Raw genomic sequence first — 14,681 nt, 5'->3', positions numbered from 1 at the left:
CGAGTCTTCATTATATAAAACCAGCCAACCTTGGTCTCTAAAGACCAGTTTACATGCACATGCACTCACTGCCACTCTGTTAAGCAAAGCGGCGCCAGTTAATCAAAGCAGAAACATCTCAGCCTTGGCATCGAAATTAATAAACACAGACAGCAACAAAAAAAAAAAAAAACCCAGACAACCTTTCAAGTAGTTCTTCTGTCTGACCCAGCCCTCACAACGTCTCCTGATGAAATAAAGAGGTGGAAAACATGAAAGAGTAGAAGGCGACAAAAGAGAATTAGCTACTGTACAGATTGCATGAAGAAATGGAGAAATAAAGAAGAGCTGTGTTGGCAGATGTGACACAGACTTTTACGTCCAACAGTCCTGACGACCAGAGAGAGAACTATAATAAGTGCTCGCTGTTACGTCCCTGGCCAACGCGTGTGTGCGTGTCTGTGTTTTCCAACGGAAGCCAAATAAATCAAAAGTCTGTCCAACCCGGTGCAGCAGTTGTATTCATTTTGCAGAAAAGCAAAGAATCGACTCACCGTAGCTTTTCAAAATCAACGTAAACACAATACACATACAGCACCTTAATGATCTAATAGTCACTCATGTGTTTGGAAAGGAAAGGAGGAAGCACGGAGACTCTTCAGCCACTCTTGGTGAGCCAGTCTCCTTCAAACGAGCCACTCACAGTGCGACACCTGAGAGACGGACACACACTCAGAGGAGAGAAACTGCAAAAACAAACGAAGAAGGCGAGACGGTGACCTTGTGTCTCCGTCATTTGTCCTTTTATCCCCGTTTATTGTGGCATTTGCGCTTCGAGGTGAAGATGTGCTCATTTCCCGCTTCTCAGTGGCAGATGTTTCGCTGCTTTAGCTGAAGGACTGAAATAAACTCTTCTGTACCACATGTTCAGTTAGTCATTTAGCATGAATGGAGTCAGTGAACATAGTGATTACAATTCATCTAGATTTAATCAGAATAGTGTTCTCACTTTAAAACATTACACTACAAGAGAATTTCGTTATTCTAAATTAAAATGTAAATAACACGAGAATCAAACATGTGGATACAGCACATGTGATGATGTCAAAATGATAATGAATGATTAGAATCTGTATTTCGCGCCCATTACTGAGTTGTGTTTCCGTACTGGATGTTCACGTCGTCTCCCGCGTCTTTTGCCACCATCTGGTCGACAAAACACGCGGCAGCTGCATCGACGACTCGCCTTTGCCTCCTTCACTTGATATCGGAGGGATCCTCTCCCGTGTCACAGGTACGCCGCCGGCGTCATTAATTACCGAGACATCAAACCGAGCCGTCGCACAGAACCGTCTCATAATGAAACAGCGAGAGGTGTGAAGCTCCAAATTCTCTCATTCTCGCTAATTACCGCACACTTCCCTCCCGCGTCAATTACAGGCGTATTGATGAAGGCCCCAGATGTTCCATCCTAATAATTAACAGGGCAATAATGCGGCTTCCCATGTGCTCGCCGGGGTTCAACTGTTACCTGCGCTGATTGCCGCGTGTAACAGTGACAGCCTGCTACATGACACCGGGCTGAGAGATGGATGTGGCCGTCAGTCAGCTTCAATTAAAGGCAGAATGGCTGGGATGAGAGGAGCGGCACCGACCCAGGCACAGAGCGAAGGGAAATAACAGAAGGCTTAGCCAACGGGAGAAGAAGGGCAAGAGAGTGTGGAGGGGAGGTCAAGGGGAGACTTAAAGGTTTCATACAATACAACAAGGAGTGACAAAGTCCAACTCTCTTTTTACTCCCTGAACCCAAAACCCAAACTCAGACTTTCCATGAAATGCAGCCTTTTGAAAGAGACATAAACAGACACTGCACATGTTTCCATTGGCCTGATACACTCATAATAACAGTGGAAATAGCAGCAGATAGGGAGGAAAAGGCAAAAACTCTTGACCTTGAAGAGACAGAAGCTGAGAAAACAATCTCACCTTAAAAAGAAATGGAAATTTTGACAGCTACGTTTTCAGCTCTGTCTGCTGCGGAACATCTGGGGAAACGTTGTCCGAGCTGTCGGCGACAATAAAGGAATTAGAAACGTACAAAAGAAACACGACGACTGACAAACGCGACATAACGTGCTGAACTAAAGTAGGTCTGGCTTCTCCTGTGAGGCTTTCATTTACGTGTGGATGCGGAGATCTGACAAGACAAATGAATCTGTTTAAAAAAAGAACAAACAAAAAAAGAAAAATGTGTCCTTTTCTAATGTTTACACCCACTGTGTGCACAGATTCATTAATTACACGCAAATGCACAGGAAGTGTGCATCCGGGGACAAAGTAGTCATTTGTCTCCCTGAACTCACCCACTCAAGAAAGGATGTCGTGAGATTACGTCTGTGTGGAAGTTCATTCATGACTGAATGTGAACCCCAGGACCCTGAACTGCATGCTGGGAGTTTAGAACATAGAGAAATAACACCCATATCAAAGCATACATCGGGAAACCACTGTATATTTGTACAGAATTATTAATACACTGTGTATTATCACGCTCTACGTGGATGGATTGTATAAATATAGAGCAAAGATTAAGTTTTGCACTCAAACTGAACCCTGTGAACAAATCTGCGCCCGATTCTAGACTTGATTCTCGACTTCATTTCCTCGGATCATGACCTACATCCTCGGAAGATTTCGTCTAAATGAGTTTCTTAACTTTTTGAGTTATGCTGCTCACAAACAGACGCCGATTTTGGCAAAAACATAACCTGTGGAATTGCTCCACCGACGCTTTGTACCTGACTACTTCTTTTCCCCGTGTGTTTGTGGTTTCTTCTTTTAGAAATTGGGTGGAGGCTCCTTCTATTTTTGAATTGGCTGAATGTATCTGATTTGGTAAGGCACTGTTGCAGGACGTGTGTGTGTGTGTGTGTGTGTGTGCGTGTGTGTGATCGAGCGCTGAGCGAGAATGCAGTGAGACACAGGTGTAGTAAATTGGGTCAGCATTTTCATTTCCCAGGGTGAGCAAACGCACACACACACACACACACACACACACACACAAACAGAACGCTGCTGTTTCAAACCACACCAGGACACAAACGTATTCTCTCACCGTTTGCACACACACACACACACACACACATTAAACACTTCCTCGAAAAAAGAAAGATTAGGAGTTATTTTTGCAACGCAGAGATTCCCAGTGTGTCTGACACAGAAGAGGATGCTTGTGTGTTAAGTATGTGAACGTATTTTTTCACGCCGAGGGCTTCAAACACAGGGGAGCCGGGTCAGATGAAGGTCAACCTTCCTCAAAGAGCCGTTAAGTTGCATGAAAGAGAAGAAAAAGTTGGACTCTGCAGGCCTGTGTGTGTGTGTGTGTGTGTCTGCTTCGCTCTGACTGATAGTCACATCACTGCTAATCATAAAAAGTGGTCCATGACAACAATAGAGCTCTTATAGCCGATGTCGCACAACTGAAGCGACGCCATTTTGGCAGAAAGTGGCACTGTTTACATGCAGAGACAGATATAACAAGCCGCTTATTTACCAGGCAACTCATCTCCCACGTAGCATGATTTGTGCGATGTGATGCGACAACCGCTCCAACGAGTTTAAAATGTCAATTTTGGCAAAAAAAATACACTGCTGGCATCTCACGTCTGCCAAACTAGGTTTTTTTGGGGTTCTTCTCCCGTAGAAATACGTTATAAATGTTAGAAACTGGATCACACTGAGCTTGCGAGGATTCTTTCTGTGTCAACGTGGGATCTTTTATTCTGAAAAGTAGACCGGATGTTTTATTTTCCCCACTTCCTCTCGGAAAGAGCCAGCTAATACAAAAATGCAAATGTGATGGGAGGTGTTTAGCCAGAAGAGGCAGTACATACACCCATTTTTCATCACAAAATATGTCATTCAAATACTTGGACCTGGATCACTGAATAATATTACTAGATAACCATATACATTAGTTTTAACCTGGAAGAAAAGTGGTTTAGGGGTTTAGTTACTCTTTAAACCTGAGTCACGTGACGTACTGAGCTCTATACATGAACATAAATGTAAGCATTTATGATGCAATAAACTCCATGTACGTTATATAGTAGTTGGTGTGTGGTACTTATTTGAAGGCCACTGACGGGAAAGTCACTGAGGCCATAGGCGTTCCTCAGGGCAGATGTTTGGGCACAGCATGCAGCATGAAAACACAGCTGTAACGACCAACGTTCAGTGTAGGTGTTCCAGCTGCAGCTGTCTCTGCACACACACACACACACACACACACACACACACACACACACACACACACACCCATTGGCTTAAAATGAAAGAAAGTGTTCCGTGGTGTTATTAGCTTCATCTGTGCTTTTTAGGCTTAAATGTTTGCTGTGAATAAAGTTGACTCGCTGAGAGCTGGGTGGCTCTCGGGAGGGAAGTGCAGTCAGGAATATTAAAGACGAGAAAACATCGAAAAACATTAAAGTGACTTAAAATGACGGGAGCTTGTTATTTGTGTTGTCGTCAGCGTTGCCAACTCCTCAGTGGGGGAAGTAGCTATTGGCTGCCCTAAAAGTCGCTAAATGACCTCATTTGCATAATTGGCAGTGAGTATCTAATTGTAATGAGTAGGAGAGAGAAATAATGTCACAGTTAAAAAAAACACTCTTAATAACTTAAGAACTACAAATTGACCTTTTTGTTTGTCAATTGTTGGAATTTTCAATGTCACAATTCCAACCCTCCTCCTTTATCCGGGCGTGGGAGCGGCAGATATGACCCAGAAGAGACACTCTGGTGGAGCTACTTCATTTTTATATATCATTTAAATATCATTGTTACTTTTAGATTTACACAAAGATTTTTTTAAATTTGTGGAGAGGTTAACATCTCCTGCTCTGAGTGCAGCTGGGAGGAGAAGACACCTGGGAGTGATTTGGGACGAGGGGGAGGGGCCTACGGCAGCACCTGCTGCTCGTTGGGACGTCATGTGTCTGGGGTTCAAGTATAGTGAAGTTGCTAAGATATAGCATTATGAATGCTAATAAGTAGTACTTGAAAGCGATACTTGAGCAAAAGTACAAGTATCTTACCAGCAAATGACTTTGGTAGAAGTTAAAGTCACCTTTTAGAATATTACTTGAGTAAAAGTCTTAAAGTACATGACATTTACTGTACTTAAGTATCAAAAGTAAGTCATTTTGTGATATAAAATGTATTTAAGTATGACAAGTAAAAGTATTTCAACAAAGTGAGCTATTACTATTTTGAATTTGACATTTATTGTGGCTTCTTGACAATAAAAACGTGTGTTTTAATTCAACTTGGAGGCAAAATCTGCGGTTTATCTGTGTGAGCTCGCTAGCTCACCGGTTAGCCGCTCAGCTGATAGCTGAAACCTGGCATCAGGAGTGTACAAAATAAACCCACAGACAGGAGACCAGAAACCCGGAGACCAGAGCCTCAGTGTCAGACACGGTAAACAACGAGTCGCTGGTGTGTTTTAAGTCTATTTGGAGCCCAATTCTGCGGCTAACAGCTGAGCGGCTAACACTTTGTCCCGCTAAAAACAACTAGCAACAACAGGCAGTACGTCACCAACGCAACACGTTTTCATTTGTAGTAACGATTAACAAAGATAGTTAAGGGAAAGGTATCGGAGTAAAAGTACACGTTTTATTTCGGAAATGTAGTGGAGTAAAAGTCAAAAATATAAATAACAAAGTAAAGTACAGATATGTGAAAAAGTATTTGTACTTTGTTACATTACAACACTGCAGCATGTTATATGCAGCCTATGAGCAGGAAAGGTATAATGATATAAAATATTGAGCTTTATATCTTTATATCACCATTAACGTTAAAATACAGAGGTGTAAATAGACCGAGCAGAGTCAGGAGGCAGATTTTCACACACTGGTAGTGAACTGAGATTAAGATAGCGTGAGATTTAAGGCGAGACTCATTATTATTATTATTATTATTATCATCATGAAAGTGGATGATATGTTTTGTTATTTGTGTCATTTTCTTCACACTTCCTCAGCTCCACTCACATGATCACATACCCTGCACCACAGTTTGAGAACCGCGGCTATAACGACAAAGGCAAGGCAGGATGAATAAATTGCAGAAGACCTACACAAGTATAACACAAGATGGAAAATAGTTAAAAAACATATAAATAACAAAAAGAAAATACAAATCTGTGTCATAATCTAGCAGAATATTAAGATAAATGTGTTTTGTGTAGAAACCCCTGGATAGAAATACACATGAAGCACTGTAGATGTAACAAGCTGGATATCAACTCAATGAAGCTACCAAACACAGGAAGGAAACGTTCTCAGGTGTTTCTTAGATGCTCGCGAGCGACGCCATCACGCGTGCCTTCCGACGCGAAGAGATGAATATCGGAGAAAAGCCACACATGACTCAAGAAGTATGCTCTCTTGATATAAGAACATTTCATTTCTGTTTCACATTTTTTACACACACACACACACACACACACAGTATCCAGCTGCTAGACCGTGTCACTCGGCACAGGTGCCCAAAGAACTATAGAGCTCCATTCATCAAATGTGAGCATGAAACCTGCAACAACTGTGCTCTCAAAAACAACTCTCTCTCTCGCTCTCTTTGTGTGTGTGTGTGTGTGTCTCTCTCACACACACACACACACACTGAGAGAGAGACAGAAACAGCTGCACTCTGATGAATGCCCTATATTCATTCCACAGGAAGCTGGTTCATCTGTCACTACTGATGCAACCCTTCCACTCTTCCCCTTCAAAACACACATGTGCGCACACACACACACACACACACACACTAACCCCAGTTCTCTTTCTCTGATTAGACTCCCAGCTGGTCTCTGCGACAAATGCTCCTTTGATGCATCTTCCCAGGGGCCAAAGCCACAGTCAGCACTGTCCTCCTCCTCCCTTTCTCTTCTCAGCTCTTTTTCTAGCTCCATGCTTCCTGCATGACATTAAAGTCACTTCCAGCACCCCCCCTCCCCATCATGAACCACTACTCCCCCTCTGTCCTATTCAGCAGCAGCAGCTCTGTCCTCCAGCAAGAGGATGAGAGAGCCACTTAGAGCAAGATGTGTCCTCGTCGCTTCAAAGTTTTCCTGCAGTGAGACGTCCGCCTCAAAGTCCTCCGCTAATATCCCCCTGCACCAGCAGTGGATCTGACACCAGCACTGCTCTACTGTCCCAGTGTGACCCCAGCAGACTCATCTCACCTCCTTACAGGTCATAAGTCACCAGGAAGCCCGTGGGTGACGTATAAACCACAGTGCCGTAAACGAGAGTGGGGGGGGGGGGGAAGACTACAGCGCAGACTCACCAGCTCCACAAAGAAGGTGCTGATAATTACCCGCTGAAGTGGAAGGCTGCCGTTTCAGAAGACAATTTTCTGTTGCCTCTGCTGGTTTATTTATATGCGCCCGACTCCTCCAGTAACCCTGGATGATGCGTTTGATGATCGGGGACGATGAGCACTATTGTGCAGGAAGTGTCTTACACTGACAGCACAAAATAAGGAAGAAAACACAAAGGGACTCCAGTTTGTTTTCACCAGTTTATTTCTCCCCCCACACCTCCCCCCGCGCTTTGCCACACGCCTGTGCATCCAGCTGACATACGTGCACACAACACAACCTGGAGAACAGAGGCCAGATTAAGGTGCAAAGAATGCATATTTGGGACGGGATTATTCTTCCGTTTGCAGCCTGAAAAATAACAAAACATTGGGTTAAGGTGAACAGTTCTACATTTGACATAATATTAGGTGTGTGTTTTATACATATGTATATATAATAACGTTTGAACCTGACGCTGTTGTGCAACAAGGGCTGGAGGTGCAAGATGACTCACCGGACTCGACCGGTACGAAATAGTGAGGAAATGATGTGCAGGTTGTTCCAAAAATCGACATGCACGTGACCGCTGAATCCCATTTCCACGGAGACATCTTTAACCGAGTGACCCTCAGTGAACGACAGAGGAAAGGCCTCCCAAAAAAAAGTGGAGGCTTCTCTTTGATTCGCTGCAAATTCCACCTACCTTTGAACGCACAAACACCACGGCACACGGATAAAGAAGCAAAAGGACCAGTCCAGGTAGAGCAGTCAGAGGGAAGCTTGTAAATATGGTTCTTTATTGCACACAAGACATTTTTGTTTTCCGTTTTTTTTTTTTTTGTTTGGTGTGAGAAACAACAAAAGAAAAAAAAAATACATGTTTTACACCCTATTCATATTTTTTTTTTCTCAGTCTGATAAAAACAAGGAAACACAAAACAAAATAAAACCTACTTCACATAAAAACTTACAACCTCACAAAAAAACATCTCACAGGTTTTTAGTGCACCACTATATAGAGGAGGAAATTACAATATATATATCATACTAGTATAATTTTAGGAAGAACAATTGTTATACCTCTGAATGCATATTCATCACAGTTAAAATTCTCTTTTTTTTCTTTTTTTCTTCTTCTAATGGTGTGTTTTGGTAGCATTTGCCCTTTAACCACCTGAGCTTCGTCACCGAGAGCAATACTGATCGGTTCAACCTGCCGTTTAACTCATTGGAGGAATGTTTGTTAAACAGGACAGAAGGGGAAAACGAAAAGGTTGACAGGTTAGTGAGTGGATCAACACGCTGAATGCCCTGTGACAGCAGTATGTGGACATACTGGGGTCCAAAGAAATCAACATTCTCTAGTGGATCAAATCAAAAACAACATCCATTAAAGCCAGAGTTTAATGGAGGGGAAACGCCAGTGACCAAATTCCTCACTTTGGTCACTCTTTCCCAGTTTGTTTTTAAATATCATATCATTCACTGCAGAGACAAAAGAAAAAAGAAAGAGGAAAGAGGAAAGTGTGGGCATTTAGTTTTTTTTGTGCTTTAGTGGTGAGAGAAGATTGACAGTGAATGATATAGTAACAAAAATATATCATCTTTCCAACCTCGGGAAGAAAAAAAGGCACTTTTGTAACCTCGCGGATAAAATATTTAGGCAGTGTTTGCAACGCTCTGTAAAAAAATATTTATTTTTTCCATCACTTTTCAAGGCGAGGACGTGTGACGTTTAACAGGCACCGCTCGTGACGGGGTGAATGAAACCAGTGCTAATGGACGGATGTTTAGCTCCAAGTTTAATTCTGCATTCATACACTGACATCGTTACCAGTGACTCGCACTCGGCCTCTGTGTGCTGGTGAGTGAGAAGCTTTTCCAGACACTTTTTAAATCCTTATTCTCTACTGAGACATGGAGACAATCGTCATCACCTGAGGTCACGCTGTGGGGGGAGGGGGGAGTGGGAGGGGGAGGGGTCTGAAATCTGGAGGCAGTTGGGTCGAACTTTTGTGTGCGCGTCAGTGTCGATACCTTGAATGAGTGTGAGGAGAAAGGAGGCAGAGGAGAGGAGCAGCTGAATGAAGTCACTGACAGAGTCACTGGCAGCGTTTCCAAAAAACTGAAAAAAATTTTTTAAAAAATCCTCCAAAAAAAAAAAAACAACAAAAACAAACAATAATAAATACTAAACTGAACTGAACGCCGTATCAGCGTTTGACACTGGAAGGAATTGTACGCTTGTTTTGATCCCAAAGTACTTCGTATTGGCACGGCGGTGCTGGTGTGTGTCTGGGCATTATGGGATGCTGCCAGTATTAGCGGTTCTATCAATAAGCTGAATGGGCAGAAAGTGTTCGCCGAACAGACTGACATAACAACGAGAGAGAGAGAGAGACAGTTTTAGACGATCTCACACGTATCTGTTGTAAATAACCCGCGACGCGGTGAGGTGACGAGATGTTCTTCAGTATTCACAGTCAAATTAATCCTTTTGAGATGATTCATGCATACAGATTAAAACTAGCACCGTGCTAAGTGACGCTTAGAGAAAAGAGGACGTCTGTGAAAAAAAAAAGGACTCTTATTTCCAAGGGGGCGGGGGGATTATGGGGGTTTTTGACGCCTCGGTGGGAGTAACCTTTGCGTACAGACGGAAAACCTCTTTAATCGGAAGAAGAAGAAGAATGTAGTAGTGCTACGCTTCCCGCCGTCTCGCGAGGTCAGTGACACAGAGAGGGGACAGGACAACGGACAAGAGAGTCGTCGGCGAGACACAGCAGCAGTGTTGGAAACGGAGCGGGAGGGGGGGAGGGGCAAGTATGAAGGGTGTCAGCAGAATTCTCCAGCACAGAGGTGAGAGCGCGTGAGCGGGAGGGTGAGGGACGCTTATCAACTCGTGCACTTTCCAGTTAGAGGTGTGTGTGTGTGCGTGGAGTCATGTGCACAGGTGACTGGTGTTGTGTGTGCGTGTGATCAGTAAGTGTGAGCGGTGGCCAGACACCAGTTTTTAATCGTGTTAGTCCGTGAACCAGACCAAGGTAATACATTCATGAAACTGGTTAAAAACAAGACAAAATATCAGCAAGTTAGTAAAATTCTTACTAAGAATGTTTTATTAAAATAAATGCCAAGAGGTTAATAAGAAAAATAACAGCATACACCATGAAAACTAAACGCAAGCATGTAAAAATACTTATGACAAGGAAACTAATAAAGTAGCTAATGAGTTAAACAAGCTGGGAATTGGCAAGAAAAACAAAACAAAATATAACAGGAAAAAAAGGCAACACTCCCCACAAGAGACAGTTTTCAAGATCTAAAAGAGAAGGGGGGGAGGGGGGGGAAGAGAGGGCTGTTTGGGGGGGAGGAGGGGGGGCAGTAGCAGTGGGTTTCATTAAAAAAAGCACTCGGAAACATGATTAATATACATATAAAATGAGATTAGAAAAATACATTATAAACCTGTAACAATGGCTGTTAATTACATTATCATACATGTAGTAGGCAGGCCAGAGAGAATACGGTAGGTATAGAGTTAACCTTTCACCTGATGGACTTATCCAGCCTTTCACAATGACACAGCAAGTTGTAACATTGCAGAGGGAGATTTTCTTAATACTGTCAAATGCTGAATAGCCATCTCTTGCTCCACTTTAATATTGCATTTCAATTTGATAAAATAACACTGAAAAAAGGAGAAAGAGAGGAAAAAAAAAAAAATCAAGAACCATTGACCTTTCGGTGTAACAGCATGATGAAAGAGCCATGAATAGAAAAACAAACTGCCGAGGCGAAGATTAAGATCGAATTCTTCCACTCAAGACGTCGGCGAGTTTTCGTTTACCTTCCAGTGATAACCGGTCGGTTTGTTTCAAGAACTGGAAAGAGAATTTCATCGCTTTGTGGTTAAAACCGACATCAGACTTTTGTCCGTTTGCAGCTGTTGAAACAAACGTCATCTTTAGCTACAATCACCACTCGTACGGCGTTGTCTTTTTCTTTTCTCAGCTCATGATCGAAACATGGCGGACTACCGCGTCGCTATTGGCAGTTCTGTTTCGTGCGAGGAAAGTAGTCACAGTCTTGGGGGGGGGGAGGAAAGAACGAAAATCAATACAATATTTCATAATGGTCATTTTAAATCAAGAGTCTGCTCATACAGCAGAGTAAAGGGCCGTTAGGTAAAGAACTAAAAGAAAAGAAATATTCAGGAAGACAAAACCATGGCACATATTTTAGCTGGTCTAAACGACTGCTATTCTTTTTTGCATAGAATAACGTGGGTAGCGCCACAGTATGGTGAGAGCTACCCTGCTCCAACTATCCGGAGCAAGTAACACTAGCCATTCCTCTCTGCGCCGACGCGGTGGGTGCTGGATATTATTGAACACAACAGGAACACTCGGAGAAACAGAAACCACTGTTGATAAGGCACTTTGATTTGATCCTTTGAAAACTCTCGGGGGATTGGGCGGGGGGAGGTGGGCGGGGCGTTTCGTCTCGCACTTCGATCCTCGCTAACTTTCCCAGGGTTGACGACTGTTTTGGTCTGCGTCTTCCTTTGCGATCATATCCAAGGTAACACAGCACTTTGCCCCCTCGCCCACTCACCTTTCCCCCCCCCACTCCATATACTGTTTTAAACCTTTTTTTTTTCTTTTTTTTATTCTTCTGATTTTGTAAATGCAAGTATCAAAAGCTAAAATTGCCAAAAATAGATTTCTCATTATTTTTTTCTCTACTCCAGCACCCTGTAAAATGATCTATTTTTTGTTCTCGTCTGTATTCGTATAAGCATCGACAGATATCTACATTTTTATATATTTATATGTATTTATATATATACATATACATATATATGTATATATATATATAAGACGTATGTATAAAGCAATTTGAACAGGCAGGCATGGCTTTCACATCCTATTTTTTTTTTTTTTTTTCTTGAGAGAGTTGAACAAAAAAAGAAAAATAGTCGGGCACAGGTTTGTAGACGACGATCACGGGGAGGTGTGACACATTGTGGATGCGCTCTTGGATGGTTTGGCAAATGTGGTGAAAACAAATGTTTCATCACTAAAAACAGAATGAATGGATTAGTTGCAGGAGGGCTCAGATTATGGCCACCTACTAGAAAATGTTTAAGTGGTGTTAAAAAAAAAAAAAAAAAATCAAATGAACCACAACAAAAATAAAACAACTCATCACCCCATTTGGCGGCGCGCCCGATGGAACGACTCCACGTGGATACACCTACAAAAGCTTCCGTGTGGCAAACTCTAAGTGCCCTTCCCTCGAAGCATTGTCCTGTCATTGACTAGCCTGTCGATTTAGTGTTACTTGCCGCAATTGTGTTCACCTACTCAGAAAAATGTGGAGCATAAATGGGTCAAAAATCATCTTAATGACCGGGGCTGTCTGTTCCAGCTGAAGGCAGGCACCACAAATTCACACCCTTGACTCTAAAATCACAGAGAGAGTCCTGGTTGGACTAAATGCATAATTGCAGATATATAATTCATTGGAAAAAACCTTTGGCTAAATATGCACACTTAATACTTTTTGTTTGTTTGTTTTTGTTTTTTGTCTTTTTTTTGATCACAGCTCAGCTAACTCATCGAGATATTTTCTAAATACATCAGGCACTGTAAAATGAATGTAGTGTGGATGGGGGTGTAGCCGTGGACAGTGGCTAACGAGCACTGATCCAATCACCCCCAAAGCCTCGACACACTCTACTTTCATTGTAGTATTTAAAAATAAAAAAAAAGAACACACACACACACACACACACGCGCGCACACAGACACACACGCACACAAACCCATCAGCCCAATTTTGACCTTCCCATTTTGCCCTTCGTCACGTCTGTGTTTCTCAGCCTGCGTCACACATCAGATTGCATTTTCCTTTCCCAAACGTGAACCGCCTGCCTTGCACGGGCTCGTCAATGCAAGCAAAGCTAATTAGTCAAAAAATATGAACAGAGAACAAACCAACAAAAAAAAAATCAGGTGGAGGAAATGACTCAAAAAGTTAAAGCAAAATGAACAAAAAGACAGAGGGGGAAAAAAAACACAACAACACACAAATCATAAAAAGCTCCTTTTGCCATCATTTTAGCCATGCTTTTTTTTTTGTCCTTTTTCTTGAACAGACAGAAAGCTGTTTGGAGGTGCACACCCAGAATGTGTCAGCTCATAATTACATCTTAGAGCTCAACAACTGCACTACATGTAAAAAAATGACAGAAATTAAACAAGTTAATGTGAGTGTGTGTTCTCTTTCCTTCTGTTTCTTTTTCTCTCCCAGCAGATGGGTGGTGTAACAGGGTGGGAGCAGGTAGGGGCTCATTTTTTTATTTTATTTTTTTTGCTTTTTCTTTTAAAGAAAGGGCCGGAGCACATCTGAGGGGGATAATGCCATTTCTCTCAAACTGAAGGGTTTGCGTCAAATAGATGTTGCAGTTTGATTCATACAAGTGAGGTCATTCAAATCAGAGCACTTAAAGGAGAGTGGGTGTGCCGGGCGGGGTGGGCGGGGTCTTTATTGCTATATAATTCAGTGCAGATTCGTGAGTAATACCACAAGCGCATCCACCCAATATATGATTCATGAAGAAAAAGAAAGAGAAAGAATGGGAATTGAACTCAATAAACAGAGTGAAAAAAAAAATGAATATTACACAACGTTGTTGGGTTTTGTTGTGTTTCAGTGAAGATTCTGCGTTGTTTTCTATTTTTTTGTCAGAACGTGTTAGGGTAACTGTACGGGCAGGCGCCTCTCTCTCTCTCTCTCTCTCTCTCTCTCTCTCTCTGTCACTTGCGTCCGAGAGGCTAGCAAAAGGCAATTACCAGTTAACTGATCAGCAGGCAGGCTTGGGGCGGCTCGTCATTGGGTGAAGAGTTCAGAGGTCAGAAGGTCATGTGTTAGTTGCCGGTGGCGGCTAGGTGGTTAGAAACAAAAACAAAACAAACAGAAAAAAAAGATAGAAAGGATATTAGTGTCAGCAAGAAGAGACTGGAATGACATCATTTTAACAATAAAATGAATGCAATCTCTAATGTTGCCCCCCCCCCCCTGCTCCTAACACCCCTGCCCAAATGAGATGAACCCAGCTACTCTTATCATCATCATCATCTCTGATGATCGTCACCTCTAAGCCCCCACCCTGAATCATGTTGCATGGCGGTTTAATTTAAGCGCAAAATGTCCCCATAACCAAAAACAGAAGCAAGGAGCGGCCGAACAGACAGACAAGCTAACAACAAAAAAAAAAACAAGAATCTAGTGTTTTAGTGTCTTTCAGATTGGAGTGCAA

At 42.5% G+C, this 14,681-nt stretch overlaps 1 protein-coding gene across 4 annotated transcripts in view; it reads right to left on the bottom strand.

The window, feature by feature from the left end:
- Positions 1-10,450: 10,450 nt before the first annotated feature.
- Positions 10,451-14,681, bottom strand: part of qkia (QKI, KH domain containing, RNA binding a) — a 68,710-nt gene continuing 64,479 nt past the window's right edge. For all 4 annotated transcript variants that reach the window (XM_058616235.1, XM_058616236.1, XM_058616237.1 and 1 more), the window contains exon 8: positions 10,451-14,306. In XM_058616235.1, coding sequence (XP_058472218.1) covers positions 14,290-14,306 — 17 coding nt within the window. In that variant the 3' untranslated portion in view covers positions 10,451-14,289. The remainder of the gene's footprint in view (positions 14,307-14,681) is intronic.

The sequence above is a fragment of the Solea solea genome, chromosome 18 (genome assembly GCF_958295425.1).
Source record: "Solea solea chromosome 18, fSolSol10.1, whole genome shotgun sequence".
NCBI classification, from domain to species: domain Eukaryota; kingdom Metazoa; phylum Chordata; class Actinopteri; order Pleuronectiformes; family Soleidae; genus Solea; species Solea solea.
Note: the sequence above shows the minus strand (reverse complement) of the source record. Positions and strands in the feature narration are given on the sequence as shown.